Source organism: Ahaetulla prasina, chromosome 2 (genome assembly GCF_028640845.1).
Source record: "Ahaetulla prasina isolate Xishuangbanna chromosome 2, ASM2864084v1, whole genome shotgun sequence".
Taxonomy (NCBI): domain Eukaryota; kingdom Metazoa; phylum Chordata; class Lepidosauria; order Squamata; family Colubridae; genus Ahaetulla; species Ahaetulla prasina.
In genome coordinates, this window is record NC_080540.1 from 83,909,019 (window position 1) to 83,924,438 (window position 15,420).

The 15,420-nt window shown below is 35.9% G+C and overlaps 1 protein-coding gene across 5 annotated transcripts in view; it reads left to right on the top strand.

Annotated features, from left to right (window-relative positions):
- Positions 1–15,420, top strand: part of EBF1 (EBF transcription factor 1) — a 412,485-nt gene that overhangs the window by 374,233 nt on the left and 22,832 nt on the right. For all 5 annotated transcript variants that reach the window (XM_058168521.1, XM_058168522.1, XM_058168524.1 and 2 more), the window contains exon 11: positions 4,866–4,954. In XM_058168521.1, the coding sequence (XP_058024504.1) occupies positions 4,866–4,954 (89 nt within the window). The remainder of the gene's footprint in view (positions 1–4,865; positions 4,955–15,420) is intronic.

A 15,420-nucleotide genomic window follows, 5' to 3' on the forward strand; every position in this document is an offset into this window, starting at 1 on the left:
TATGGAAATAAAAAAAAATACAAGTTAAAAATCAATACAAGATGATTTGATTTTATCCTTGTTGAAGATCAACAAGAAACTGAACCCAAATTAATTTTTAAAAATTATAGACAAGGGGTGGGTTCCACTTACCTTTGCTACCGGTTCACAATGGGAGCACACTTCTGCACATGCGCAGAAGCTTGTGCAGAGCATCTGAGATGACGTCCGGGCAGGTGGGCAGAGCGTCCCGATGCCGTTACTACCAGTTCGCAAGATCCAGGCCAAACCGGTAGCAACCCACCACTACTATAGACTCATATCCTTATTGAATGCTAATTACAAAATATATGCTTCAATACTAGCAGAGAGACTAAAAAGGGTTTTGAATGAATTTATACATCTTGATCAAAATAGTTTCCTGCCCAAGAGACAGATCAAAAACAATATGAGAATGATCTTAAATACATTGAATACTATGAAGCACACCTGGGAAAACAAATAGCATTGATCTTCCTAGACATGCAGAAAGCATTTGATAACATAAACTGGCAATTCATATTATTACAATTAAAATGTATAGACTTTGGTGAGAGATTTATCAACATGATTAAGGCAATATATCACAAGCAAACGGCAAAGGTGATGGTAAATGGGGATGTGACAGACAACTTTAATATAAAAAAAGGCACAAGACAAGGATGTCCATTATCCCCTTTACTATTTACATTGACATTGGAGGTGTTACATAGAAATATTAGGCAAGACATAGAAATTAAAGGTATGGAAATAAAAAAAAATACAAGTTAAAAATCAATACAAGATGATTTGATTTTATCCTTGTTGAAGATCAACAAGAAACTGAACCCAAATTAATTTTTAAAAATTATAGACAAGGGGTGGGTTCCACTTACCTTTGCTACCGGTTCACAATGGGAGCACACTTCTGCACATGCGCAGAAGCTTGTGCAGAGCATCTGAGATGACGTCTGGGCAGGTGGGCAGAGCGTCCCGACGCCGTTACTACCAGTTCGCAAGATCCAGGCCAAACCGGTAGCAACCCACCACTACTATAGACTCATATCCTTATTGAATGCTAATTACAAAATATATGCTTCAATACTAGCAGAGAGACTAAAAAGGGTTTTGAATGAATTTATACATCTTGATCAAAATAGTTTCCTGCCCAAGAGACAGATCAAAAACAATATGAGAATGATCTTAAATACATTGAATACTATGAAGCACACCTGGGAAAACAAATAGCATTGATCTTCCTAGACATGCAGAAAGCATTTGATAACATAAACTGGCAATTCATATTATTACAATTAAAATGTATAGACTTTGGTGAGAGATTTATCAACATGATTAAGGCAATATATCACAAGCAAACGGCAAAGGTGATGGTAAATGGGGATGTGACAGACAACTTTAATATAAAAAAAGGCACAAGACAAGGATGTCCATTATCCCCTTTACTATTTACATTGACATTGGAGGTGTTACATAGAAATATTAGGCAAGACATAGAAATTAAAGGTATGGAAATAAAAAAAAATACAAGTTAAAAATCAATACAAGATGATTTGATTTTATCCTTGTTGAAGATCAACAAGAAACTGAACCCAAATTAATTTTTAAAAATTATAGACAAGGGGTGGGTTCCACTTACCTTTGCTACCGGTTCACAATGGGAGCACACTTCTGCACATGCGCAGAAGCTTGTGCAGAGCATCTGAGATGACGTCTGGGCAGGTGGGCAGAGCGTCCCGACGCCGTTACTACCAGTTCGCAAGATCCAGGCCAAACCGGTAGCAACCCACCACTACTATAGACTCATATCCTTATTGAATGCTAATTACAAAATATATGCTTCAATACTAGCAGAGAGACTAAAAAGGGTTTTGAATGAATTTATACATCTTGATCAAAATAGTTTCCTGCCCAAGAGACAGATCAAAAACAATATGAGAATGATCTTAAATACATTGAATACTATGAAGCACACCTGGGAAAACAAATAGCATTGATCTTCCTAGACATGCAGAAAGCATTTGATAACATAAACTGGCAATTCATATTATTACAATTAAAATGTATAGACTTTGGTGAGAGATTTATCAACATGATTAAGGCAATATATCACAAGCAAACGGCAAAGGTGATGGTAAATGGGGATGTGACAGACAACTTTAATATAAAAAAAGGCACAAGACAAGGATGTCCATTATCCCCTTTACTATTTACATTGACATTGGAGGTGTTACATAGAAATATTAGGCAAGACATAGAAATTAAAGGTATGGAAATAAAAAAAAATACAAGTTAAAAATCAATACAAGATGATTTGATTTTATCCTTGTTGAAGATCAACAAGAAACTGAACCCAAATTAATTTTTAAAAATTATAGACAAGGGGTGGGTTCCACTTACCTTTGCTACCGGTTCACAATGGGAGCACACTTCTGCACATGCGCAGAAGCTTGTGCAGAGCATCTGAGATGACGTCTGGGCAGGTGGGCAGAGCGTCCCGATGCCGTTACTACCAGTTCGCAAGATCCAGGCCAAACCGGTAGCAACCCACCACTACTATAGACTCATATCCTTATTGAATGCTAATTACAAAATATATGCTTCAATACTAGCAGAGAGACTAAAAAGGGTTTTGAATGAATTTATACATCTTGATCAAAATAGTTTCCTGCCCAAGAGACAGATCAAAAACAATATGAGAATGATCTTAAATACATTGAATACTATGAAGCACACCTGGGAAAACAAATAGCATTGATCTTCCTAGACATGCAGAAAGCATTTGATAACATAAACTGGCAATTCATATTATTACAATTAAAATGTATAGACTTTGGTGAGAGATTTATCAACATGATTAAGGCAATATATCACAAGCAAACGGCAAAGGTGATGGTAAATGGGGATGTGACAGACAACTTTAATATAAAAAAAGGCACAAGACAAGGATGTCCATTACCCCCTTTACTATTTACATTGACATTGGAGGTGTTACATAGAAATATTAGGCAAGACATAGAAATTAAAGGTATGGAAATAAAAAAAAATACAAGTTAAAAATCAATACAAGATGATTTGATTTTTATCCTTGTTGAAGATCAACAAGAAACTGAACCCAAATTAATTTTTAAAAAATTGGGCCATGTAGAATAAGCTTTTAACTGTTATTTTATTTAATTCTTTTTCCCAGTTTTATCGGTATTGTTTGAAATAAATATAATATTCTTGGCAAGATATTCCTTTTTATAGTAGCTATTCTTCCCATCAACGACGGTTGAAATTTTCCACTTCTCCAAATCTGTTTTAATTTGTTGCACTAATTTATAATAGTTGTCTTCTTTAATAGTTACACACCTTGCCATTAGTTGAATTCCTAAATATTTAACTTTCTTGACTATCTGAATGCCTATCCTCTTCATTAGCTCTTTATGCCCATCAGCGTTGGAAGTTTATAATGAAGTATTGTTAGAAGCGAAGGTAGCAAATTCGTGGATGGAAGCAAATATTACCCTCATACTGAAAGAAGATTCAGATTTTTTTTTTATTTGAATTTATATCCCGCCCTTCTCCGAAGACTCAGGGCGGCTTACAATATGTTAAGCAATAGTCTTCATCCATTTGTATATTATATACAAAGTCAACTTTTATTGCCTCCAACAATCTGGGTCCTCATTTTACCTACTTTATAATGGATGGAAGGCTGTGTCAACCTTGGGCTGGTGGGACTTGAACTTGCAGTAATTGCAAGCAGCTGTGTTAATAACAGACAGACTTAGTCTGCTGAGCCACCAGAGGCACCAGATTTAATGAAGATAAAAAATTATAGACAAGGGGTGGGTTCCACTTACCTTTGCTACCGGTTCACAATGGGAGCACACTTCTGCACATGCGCAGAAGCTTGTGCAGAGCATCTGAGATGACGTCTGGGCAGGTGGGCAGAGCGTCCCGACGCCGTTACTACCAGTTCGCAAGATCCAGGCCAAACCGGTAGCAACCCACCACTACTATAGACTCATATCCTTATTGAATGCTAATTACAAAATATATGCTTCAATACTAGCAGAGAGACTAAAAAGGGTTTTGAATGAATTTATACATCTTGATCAAAATAGTTTCCTGCCCAAGAGACAGATCAAAAACAATATGAGAATGATCTTAAATACATTGAATACTATGAAGCACACCTGGGAAAACAAATAGCATTGATCTTCCTAGACATGCAGAAAGCATTTGATAACATAAACTGGCAATTCATATTATTACAATTAAAATGTATAGACTTTGGTGAGAGATTTATCAACATGATTAAGGCAATATATCACAAGCAAACGGCAAAGGTGATGGTAAATGGGGATGTGACAGACAACTTTAATATAAAAAAAGGCACAAGACAAGGATGTCCATTATCCCCTTTACTATTTACATTGACATTGGAGGTGTTACATAGAAATATTAGGCAAGACATAGAAATTAAAGGTATGGAAATAAAAAAAAATACAAGTTAAAAATCAATACAAGATGATTTGATTTTTATCCTTGTTGAAGATCAACAAGAAACTGAACCCAAATTAATTTTTTAAAAAAATAGAAGAATATGGTGAAGTTTCAGGACTGAAAATAAATAAAGAAAAAAACTAAAAGATTAGTTAAAAACCTTACAGCTAAACAGAAAAAAGTTCCACAAACTTTCCTCCCAATAAGAAAACACTGGAAAAGTTGAAAACACATAGACTAGAAAGCTTTTAGGAAATGAATTTCTTCAGATCCTCCAGAATTGTGATAGCTTCAAGAACTCAAGAATTTTTAGTGAAAAATTCAGTTTTGCTTAATTACAATTTTTCTTGTTCCAGCTTTGAATGAACCAACCATTGACTATGGCTTCCAAAGGTTACAGAAAGTCATCCCGAGGCATCCTGGTGACCCTGAGCGTTTACCAAAGGTCAGCAAAATGTAGTGTATGTGTGCGCATACATATATGTCTGTGTTTATGATTAAGTCTATAATGCATCACAGTTTTTTTTTCAAATAACGCTTCAGCACAATATATGTATAGTCAACATCTACATTTGGAATACTACAGCCACATACTCTGTGTGAAACTTGTTTATATTTGGTTCAGCTTTGTTGCATCCAGCTCTATTCTCATTAAATACATCTGTGTTTAAAGAGATGCCACAGCTACCTTTACTTACTGAGCCATGTTCAAGAAAATACTGTTACATGTAAAGCACAAAATCATGTACACATGAAAGTCAGACACATAGTTCTTGTAGCAATTGGACCATCAGTACTGATAAAAGCTTTAAAAATTACAGGAAGATACAGAGTTGGACATATGAAGTTACAAATTGGATTAGATTTTAAATTTTATATTGGTTTTAATGGGTTTTATTATTTATATTGTTTTTAAAAAAAATTGGGCCATGTAGAATAAGCTTTTTAACTGTTATTTTATTTTGTATTTATATGTACCTTTTTTATTTGCCTGTGAACCGCCCTGAATCCCTAGGGAGATAGGGCGGTATACAAATATGATAAATAAATAAATAAATAAAATAAGAGTTACTTCTGACCAGTGTGGATGGTCAAGTGATTCTAGGTTTTCTATCCAGCGATTCCATTATCAAAAGTTCCAGCAAGCAAATAAACAAACTTAGTTTGTGTTTTTACCAAATCAATCTTAAGTGCTTCTTCTTACATTACATAAACATTTGGAATACTAGAGCCAGGGGCTGAATTTATGCTCATGCTCCTATTTAACCACTCCACCCCCAATATAAACTCTGAAATGTTAATGGTAAATTAACCATAGTGATTCAATATCAATAATAAGATTAACAAATACTAATTAATATTAAAATTAGCATTAAACATTTTAGCATTAATGCTAAAAATAGCATCCAGAAGAAATGCTGTTGACCAAGCCCCCAATTCCTGGTGTAGACTTCCAATACAGAAGAAAATATGAAGGAAATGGCATTTGATATAACACAGAATGTGGATATTTATGAACTGGATTGTGCAAATTCTACCATGTCGGAAGAAATGATTTGCTAAAGGATGCTAGGAAATATTTGTTTAAAAAACTAAATTGGTAAACATTAAAGCCAGAAAGATACGTCATTATACTCAGGCACTGAGGGTTTAAAAAGAATTCGCTGAATATATTATATCAGTGTAATATTTTTTGTGTACACACAAAATAGTACAATCATTTAGATACGTTTTTGCCAATGGGCAGTTTTCGGGTAAGCTGAATCTACAGCCTTTCTCATAGAAATCTGGGAAATATTTTTGGAATGCTAAAGAGGGACTCATAGGTATCATGTAGCCAGATGTGGGTTAAAACTGATAGTAAAAGTGATCTTCATGGTTATTCCATTATCATGAATACATAAACAAATAAAGAAAGCACATCTATTGCATTCCCATGTTGAACATACATTGAGAATTGAGGATTGCACCTGAAATTCTGGAATTGTTTTAGAAAACAGAACACATTCTCAATTAGTTCTCCTTTGAAATTTTAGCTTTAAAATAATAACAGATGCTACTCAGCTAGCTTGTTAAATTGAATAATACTTTGGTTAGGATGTTTGAGTGCTTCATTTGACAGTATGGGTTCAGAGAATGGTTAATTCTGCAAAAGCTGAAGGTTGAATTTGTCTTTATCTTTTAGATGACTTGACTGTCATTACAAGTCTCTTGTGCTCTTTCTAGAAGCTGGAGTTTATGTGGCCATATGTCTTATCATTTGGTAGTCTGAGAGAAAACAATAATTATTGGAGAGATTCTACTCCAAAATGAACTAATATGGCATTTTCATTTGCTATTTGCTTAATTCATCTTGTACAGTTGAGCACTTAGAGTATATACTGCTTTTTTCCCCTCTGTGATCTTGGAAATAGTTTCCTTTGTAAAATGGCTCATCAGTACTACTTTCATAGTGATATGACAAAAATTAAAATGCTATCAATTGTCCACATGAGACATTACACTAAAACCACATGGGTGGAGATTATGTTGGTATTACGAAAAATCCAAAATCAGAGATAACTCTAAAACAGGGGTGTCAAACTGGCGGTCCACAGGCTGGATGTGTCACGTGCAGGCCACACCCACCCCAGCTCCTCAAATTGGAAAAAGGTCGCAAAACATCACATGACGGCAATGTGACACTGCGAGTTTGACATCCATGGTCTAAAGGGATGACATTTTGACAGCTGAAAGACACAGTCATAATGGAATTAGGCAGGAGGACTTCTTGAAGGTGGGCAGAAAAGGCTTTTTCTTAGTGCGTTGGTGTTTACTCAACAATTGATTACAGCAGATTGTGCAATTTAGAATCTATGGTTAAAAACCTTAGCATACAAAGGATAGAAAGAGCCATACAGATCATTTTGCTCCTGGACCATGTTCTCTTAAAGCAAAAGAGCAAGAGCATGGATTCTGAGCATTGGTGCAATATGTAGTTGGTTAGCTACTGCTTAATGCAAACAGCTTGAGTTAGCTTGTAACACAATTTCTATCTACAAGGAATTAAGATGGTCCATAAGATAAAGTAGACACTTGTCATAAACAGCATCTTAGAACAGTGATTTACAGGAGATAACACATTTTCAAACACAGTTCTGGGCTGCATAAACAGAGGGATAGAATCAAGATCACGTGAAGTGTTAGTGCCACTTTATAATGCCTTGGTAAGGCCACACTTGGAATATTGCATCCAGTTTTGGTCACCACGATGAAAAAGGATGTTGAGACTCTAGAAAGAGTGCAGAGAAGAGCAACAAAGATGCCTGATCTTCGGACCTTCCGTCGTGAGCTAAAAACATACTTATTTATTCAAGCGGGACTGGCATAATAGTTTGATTTTAAATTGGGGTTTTATTAATATTCTTAAATATTTTAAATTTAATTTTAATTATTAGCCATTTTTGTAATTTTGATATGTTTTAATTTGTTTTAATTGTACATATTTTGTATTTTATCTCCGGCTGTACACCGCCCTGAGTCCTTCGGGAGAAGGGCGGTATAAAAATTCAATAAATAATAATAAATAATAATAATGATTAGGGGACTGGAGGCTAAAACATATGAAGAACGGTTGCAGGAACTGGGTATGTCTAGTTTAATAAAAAGAAGGACTAGGGGAGACATGATATCAGTGTTCCAATATCTCAGGGATTGCCACAAAGAAGAGGGAGTCTGGCTGTTCTCCAAAGCACCTGAGGGTAGAACAAGAAGCAATGGGTGGAAACTGATCAAAGAAAGAAGCAACTTAGAACTAAGGAGAAATTTCCTGACAGTTATAACAATTAATAAGTGAAAAGACTTACCTGCAGAAGTTGTGAATGCTCCAACACTGGAAATTTTTAAGAAAATGTTGGATAACCATCTGACTGAGATGGTGTAGGGTTTCCTGCCTGAGCAGGGGGTTGGACTAGAAGGCCTCCAAGGTCCCTTCCAACTCTGTTGTTATATTATATATTATACAGTGTGTGAAATTGTGTATTGAGGGGTTCAGAGAACACAAAAATAATAAGTCAAAAATAGGAAGGTGATATATATTCAATAGACCCTTAACTAGAGTCTAGAAAGCTGAAAAAGCTTCTTGGATAAGAAGCGAAACATCTTCAAAGAAAAACCAGGAAGTCCAGTTGCTTCTTGAAAAAGTACCTTTGGGATAAGAGTCTAGATTATTATTGCCTAGACTTTCCCAAGATGATTTTCCAGGTTTCTGACCAGGTCTTTTCAGTAGTTTGGTCGCAGGAATTGAAACAAAATAAAAGGTCTTTGTCACTGAGAAATAGCTTTGATTGAATAACTTTGATTGAACTGACTAATTTAAAAAAAATGTAATGTCATGCCTTTAAATATGCATATACATATAACAAAATGATAAAATGCATGAAAAAATGCTAATCCCAATACATTTTCTTCTTAACACAGTAGTTCCTTTGGAAATGTATATGCCAGAATTTTGAGGAAAGCAACAAAGACTGCATTTGTGTATTTTGTTCTGTGGAGCTGAAAATATCTAGTAAATTGATCCTGTGGGAGTAATAAATACACATTACTTTATCTTGTACTCCATGTCTTATACCCCTGAGCCTTAATAGAACAACACCACTTAATAGACTTTAAAAAAGAGTAATTACAGTCATTGGTTGTGTGATTTTTCAGCCCTTCCAGCCCTGCCTGACCTTCTAATTTAGCTTACCATGTCTAACTAATGCATTTATATTCATCTTTTATGAAGCATGTGTAGTACAAAATTGACTTTGCAGCCTTTAGCAAGCTGTCTTACTAGTTGAATATCTGGTTAGTCCCATATTCTGAACTGGGCATTTGTACAGAAGAGTGAGCTGTAGGCTTTTTTTTTAGATTTTGGGGAGTTCCAATAAATTATTTCTTTTTTATTTTTTGGAAATTCTTAAATAACGTCTAATATATAATGTAAATTCTACTTTTCCACTTACCTTCTGAAAAGTGTTGTATATACCAAGATTATTTATAGTGAAGCGTAAATGCAAAAAGATGCAAGTGTTTCTAAAAGAGTTATCTCAAATGTTTTTTTTTTCTTGTCAGAAATAGTTCAATGTCCAGACATTTCTTGTTCTTTTTTAAGAATGACGGTTGGATAAGGCGATCCCGTGCTGAATTGTATGCAAAACTGACAGTTTAGGACAATGATGGGCTAACCTTTTTGTTGTCGCATGCCAAAAGCACCCATAATGCAACCATAATGCAATGCATGTGTGTGACACCCTCCCTGCACATGCCCCACCCTTCTGCACATACACACACCCCATGCACATGTGCACCCCTGGCCTCCTGTGCATGTGCATGTTCCCACGCATGTGCACATGCTCTCCCCGCGTCCTGTTTTGGACCTAGTAGACCTCCCCGTACTTATAACCCATAATGCAATGCGTGTGTGACACTTCCCCTGCGCACACCACCCCCCCGCATGCACCCCACCACCCTGCACATGCATGGCAGAGACCCGAAAATCAGCTGACCGGCAGGAGGCGCGTGCGCATGCTTGGTGGAGCTGAGCTGGGGCAATGGCTCGTGTGCCATCAGAGAGGGTGCTGCGTGCCACCGCTGGCACACGTGCCATAGGTTCACCATCACGGGCTTAGGAGATGAATGATGCTGCAAAATGTTCAATATCGTGCAATTTGTACATGCACGTTAAAAAAAATAGCTTAAGAGAAGGCTGGAGGACTTCGCTTCTGGAAGAGCAACCCAGAGCTAGCCAGCACACAGACCATGCTCTCTGCTGCGGACTTCCATAACTTTCTGCCCGGTTTCCTTATCGAATGGAGCACAATTGTTTTCTGTGCATTTCTTTTCCCACCATATGGTTACTTCATTACTATACACTAAGGGTCCATATGGGGAACTTGTGAAGTGAACTGTACTCATTTTAACTGCCAGATGAGCAGCAAGCTTAGTTTAAGTCATCTGCTGCTGCCTTTATGTTGTTATGGCAACAGAGCACCAATAAAAAATTCTAATCTACTATAAGTGTCTCGGATCACGGTATTTTAAATGCTTGCCATAACTGTCCTCTAAAGGGAGAGTGCTTGCTCCTCTGCTATGACAAAGGGTTATTGCCAGTTCCAGCAGGTGGCAGTAAAGAAACCATTGTCTTCCCTCCCCTTCCAGAAGTAACATAATTAGAAAGCAGCGTTCTCTTACAGATGTGCTAATGTCTTTGCTGAATTTTTTGGGAAAGCTGGCCAAGGTGTTGAAAAAGACTTTCAAAGCACACAGTTGTTGAAAAAGACTTTCTTGGACTCCTGTGACTTGTTTAAGCAACACATTTGGATGCTTCTCTGTGCGTGCGTGTTTCCTTATTTTGAATGATTCCTTCAAGCACTATGCTAATTAAGAGCACCTTAAAGCGATGGAAGTAGACAGCAACATCTTTAAATATGAATCATTTCCACCTCCACAGGCCACATGATACGTTGCATATCTCTGTCTCCCCGTCCACACTGAGAGTGAATGTTTGCAGTCTCCCTTCATCAGTTCACATTAGCCTCATGCTGAATATTTAAACACCGAACAATTTAAACACCCCACGAAGAGACACACTTTCTGTCGGAACTGCAAAGGCTCAACCGATCATAATTTAGTAAATCAGCTGTTTACTGGTTTACTTGTGCCAAGAGCTACTCGGCACAACTATGTGCCAGCAAGCATTGAAATCGGGTCTCCACTCACATGGCAGCCTTGTTGCTCCTTGGAGAAATGAAACAGAAAATTTCACTCCTAACAAAGTATTCAGGCTTAGTTAGTCATTTATCCTAAAGGAAACAGAGTGGCACATATAAGCAGGAGTCACCGTGCGCTGTACAATGTATTCGAACTAAAGTAATACTGTTTTAGCATTTTTATGGGTGCGCAATAAGCAATTTAGATATTGCATTTGTAGCCTTTAATCTTTTGCAAATATCAATAATAAGCAGTCAGTGAGGAATGACATGAAAGAGTAAATGGAACGTCTAAGATGCAGCTCAATGCAAAAGATGCATTCCTTTGATAACCAGTTTATACATGAAAAACTATTTGAGAGTCTGGATGCTGCTTGGAGCATCCAACTATGTTAGCTCTTTAATCACTTTGAACATTGCTTGCCCGGTCTGCTTTTCTCATTATGAATCCAATAAATTATAGCTTGCACATGTTAAATGCAAACTCTTTTTTTTATTTCTCTACATTATACAACTGGAAGTAAAGTTTGCACACAAAAGGTTTGTAGCATCTCCCTGCAGTTGGAATTTTCTTTCTACTTGAAACCAGTAGCCAGACAGATGTAGATAATAATATGCTAAACCATTGAGGGGTGTTTCATATGTTGCCCTGCTTTTTGTTACATCTGCAGTCTGGATCCACTCCACTATCAATATAACTAAGTCCAGATCCAAACTGAAAATGCAGGGAAATGGAGGAATAGATTAAATGTTTACCATTGCTGTGTTTCCTGATAAAATGTTTTCACTAAAACTGTTTGTCTCAGCTGAGTACATGAAGGTCAGTCCTGCAGCTCTCTGGGCTCTTTACATAGGTGTTATGGAGATAACTGATCAACACGATCAGTGGTTATTAGCATAGTCTCATATATACGTCAGAAATACATATGAATAAAATTTGCAAATGAGGTATTGGACACCCAGAACTGTCTGTTAACACATTCTTATTGCATACAATATTTTGCTTGCATAAATAAGGTTAGCAAGATGTTCAGACTGGATCTGGCATTTTTATCAACCTATTAAGTCTTTCCCAAGAGCCTAGGATAAGCAAAGCTGTTGTTTCATAGTGTTAAAGGTATCATCTCAGAATGTGCTTTGTTCCAAAAAAAGATGGCTTTTGCTGTTGACTGATAATGATTTTGTCAATGCTGATGGAGTTCAAGTGATTCTCAAGATGTTTTGGAATTGCACCCAAGGCACCTATTATTATTACCTCCTTTGCTTTCTTTTGCCACTGTTGTTCTACCACTATTTGCAGCTCTTTATGTTTTGTGATTTTCTGCAGTTCTCGGTCTTCCATTCCGCTGTTTCCAGGTATTGCAGTGTGCTCTATCCAGACATTTTTGTCTTTCTTATCAACAATTATTAAATCTGGTGTGTTGTGTTGCAGATGCTTGCCTGTTTGAATTCTAAAGCACCAGAGAACTTCTTCATTTTATTATCGTTTTAAAATTTAAATGTATTTAAATTAATCTGGTGTCCAATTCCAGTGGACTCCGAAAATCTGTATGTTAGAAACCTCACTAAAATCTGGGAAGTGTGGAATTGGATTATGAAAGATTTTATATTGTGATTCTATCTTTAGAACAAACTTCACCTACTTGAGGTAATAAATCTCCATTTAGTAGAATGATTTAAGGAACTATACCAGTCTACATTTAGTAAACATTTACTACTGCTGTTTTATTGTCTTATCTCTGTAGTCAGTGATACACAAAATGCTTCAAATTCAAAACATTTTGATCACAAAATGTCCTGTTTTCAAGTTCCCAGAACACCCCATTTTAAGTCTGAAATAACTGGCCTGATCATTCTGGAAATATTGTGAACTCAAAATAGCCTCTTTTAAAATTGTAGAACTTCAAACAGTTATTTCAATAATAGCATTTTATGGGTGCGCAATAAGCAATTTAGATATTGCATTTGTTGCCTTTAATCTTTGCAAATATCAATAATAAGCAGTCAGTGAGGAATGACATGAAAGAGTAAATGGAACGTCTTTGTCACTGAGAAATAGCTTTGATTGAATAACTTTGATTGAACTGACTAATTTAAAAAAAATGTAATGTCATGCCTTTAAATATGCATATACATATAACAAAATGATAAAATGCATGAAAAAATGCTAATCCCAATACATTTTTCTTCTTAACACAGTAGTTCCTTTGGAAATGTATATGCCAGAATTTTGAGGAAAGCAACAAAGACTGCATTTGTGTATTTTGTTCTGTGGAGCTGAAAATATCTAGTAAATTGATCCTGTGGGAGTAATAAATACACATTACTTTATCTTGTACTCCATGTCTTATACCCCTGAGCCTTAATAGAACAACACCACTTAATAGACTTTAAAAAAGAGTAATTACAGTCATTGGTTGTGTGATTTTTCAGCCCTTCCAGCCCTGCCTGACCTTCTAATTTAGCTTACCATGTCTAACTAATGCATTTATATTCATCTTTTATGAAGCATGTGTAGTACAAAATTGACTTTGCAGCCTTTAGCAAGCTGTCTTACTAGTTGAATATCTGGTTAGTCCCATATTCTGAACTGGGCATTTGTACAGAAGAGTGAGCTGTAGGCTTTTTTAGATTTGGGGAGTTCCAATAAATTATTTCTTTTTTATTTTTTGGAAATTCTTAAATAACGTCTAATATATAATGTAAATTCTACTTTTCCACTTACCTTCTGAAAAGTGTTGTATATACCAAGATTATTTATAGTGAAGCGTAAATGCAAAAAGATGCAAGTGTTTCTAAAAGGGTTATCTCAAATGTTTTTTTTTTCTTGTCAGAAATAGTTCAATGTCCAGACATTTCTTGTTCTTTTTTAAGAATGACGGTTGGCTAAGGCGATCCCGTGCTGAATTGTATGCAAAACTGACAGTTTAGGACAGTGATGGGCTAACCTTTTTGTTGTCGCATGCCAAAAGCACCCATAATGCAACCATAATGCAATGCATGTGTGTGACATCCCCCCTGCACATGCCCCACCCTTCTGCACATACACACACCCCAGGCACCTATTATTATTACCTCCTTTGCTTTCTTTTGCCACTGTTGTTCTACCACTATTTGCAGCTCTTTATGTTTTGTGATTTTCTGCAGTTCTCGGTCTTCCATTCCGCTGTTTCCAGGTATTGCAGTGTGCTCTATCCAGACATTTTTGTCTTTCTTATCAACAATTATTAAATCTGGTGTGTTGTGTTGCAGATGCTTGCCTGTTTGAATTCTAAAGCACCAGAGAACTTCTTCATTTTATTATCGTTTTAAAATGTAAATGTATTTAATTTACATTTAATTTACATTTAATGTATTAAATTTAAATGTATTTAAATTAATCTGGTGTCCAATTCCAGTGGACTCCGAAAATCTGTATGTTAGAAACCTCACTAAAATCTGGGAAGTGTGGAATTGGATTATGAAAGATTTTATATTGTGATTCTATCTTTAGAACAAACTTCACCTACTTGAGGTAATAAATCTCCATTTAGTAGAATGATTTAAGGAACTATACCAGTCTACATTTAGTAAACATTTACTACTGCTGTTTTATTGTCTTATCTCTGTAGTCAGTGATACACAAAATGCTTCAAATTCAAAACATTTTGATCACAAAATGTCCTGTTTTCAAGTTCCCAGAACACCCCATTTTAAGTCTGAAATAACTGGCCTGATCATTCTGGAAATATTGTGAACTCAAAATAGCCTCTTTTAAAATTGTAGAACTTCAAACAGTTATTTCAAATTTGAAACACAGAGTAGTCAGAACACACTGGAACATTTTTCTTAAAATCAGGAGGAAAAAAAAAACCTTTTGGGTGTTCAAATTATGGTATTTCAAATGTAAACTATTTTGGTTTTGAAACTTTTACAGACAGTAAACATCCTTCCTTACTACCTGATAGTCATCACAACTTCAGTTTTACCTGAGCAACATTAAATGAGACATGTTCCAATGTACCATTTTGAGTCAAAGACTTGGCTAAAATATTATGGATCTGAGGAACAAGATAGAAGAGTTTTGAAAGATAGAAGATTATATTCAAAAGGCTGGTTTGTTTCTATATGTGTAGTGTTACTTTCTGTTTCTGTTTGATTTCAAGGGTCATGATTTTTTTTCTCCCCCCCCAAAAAA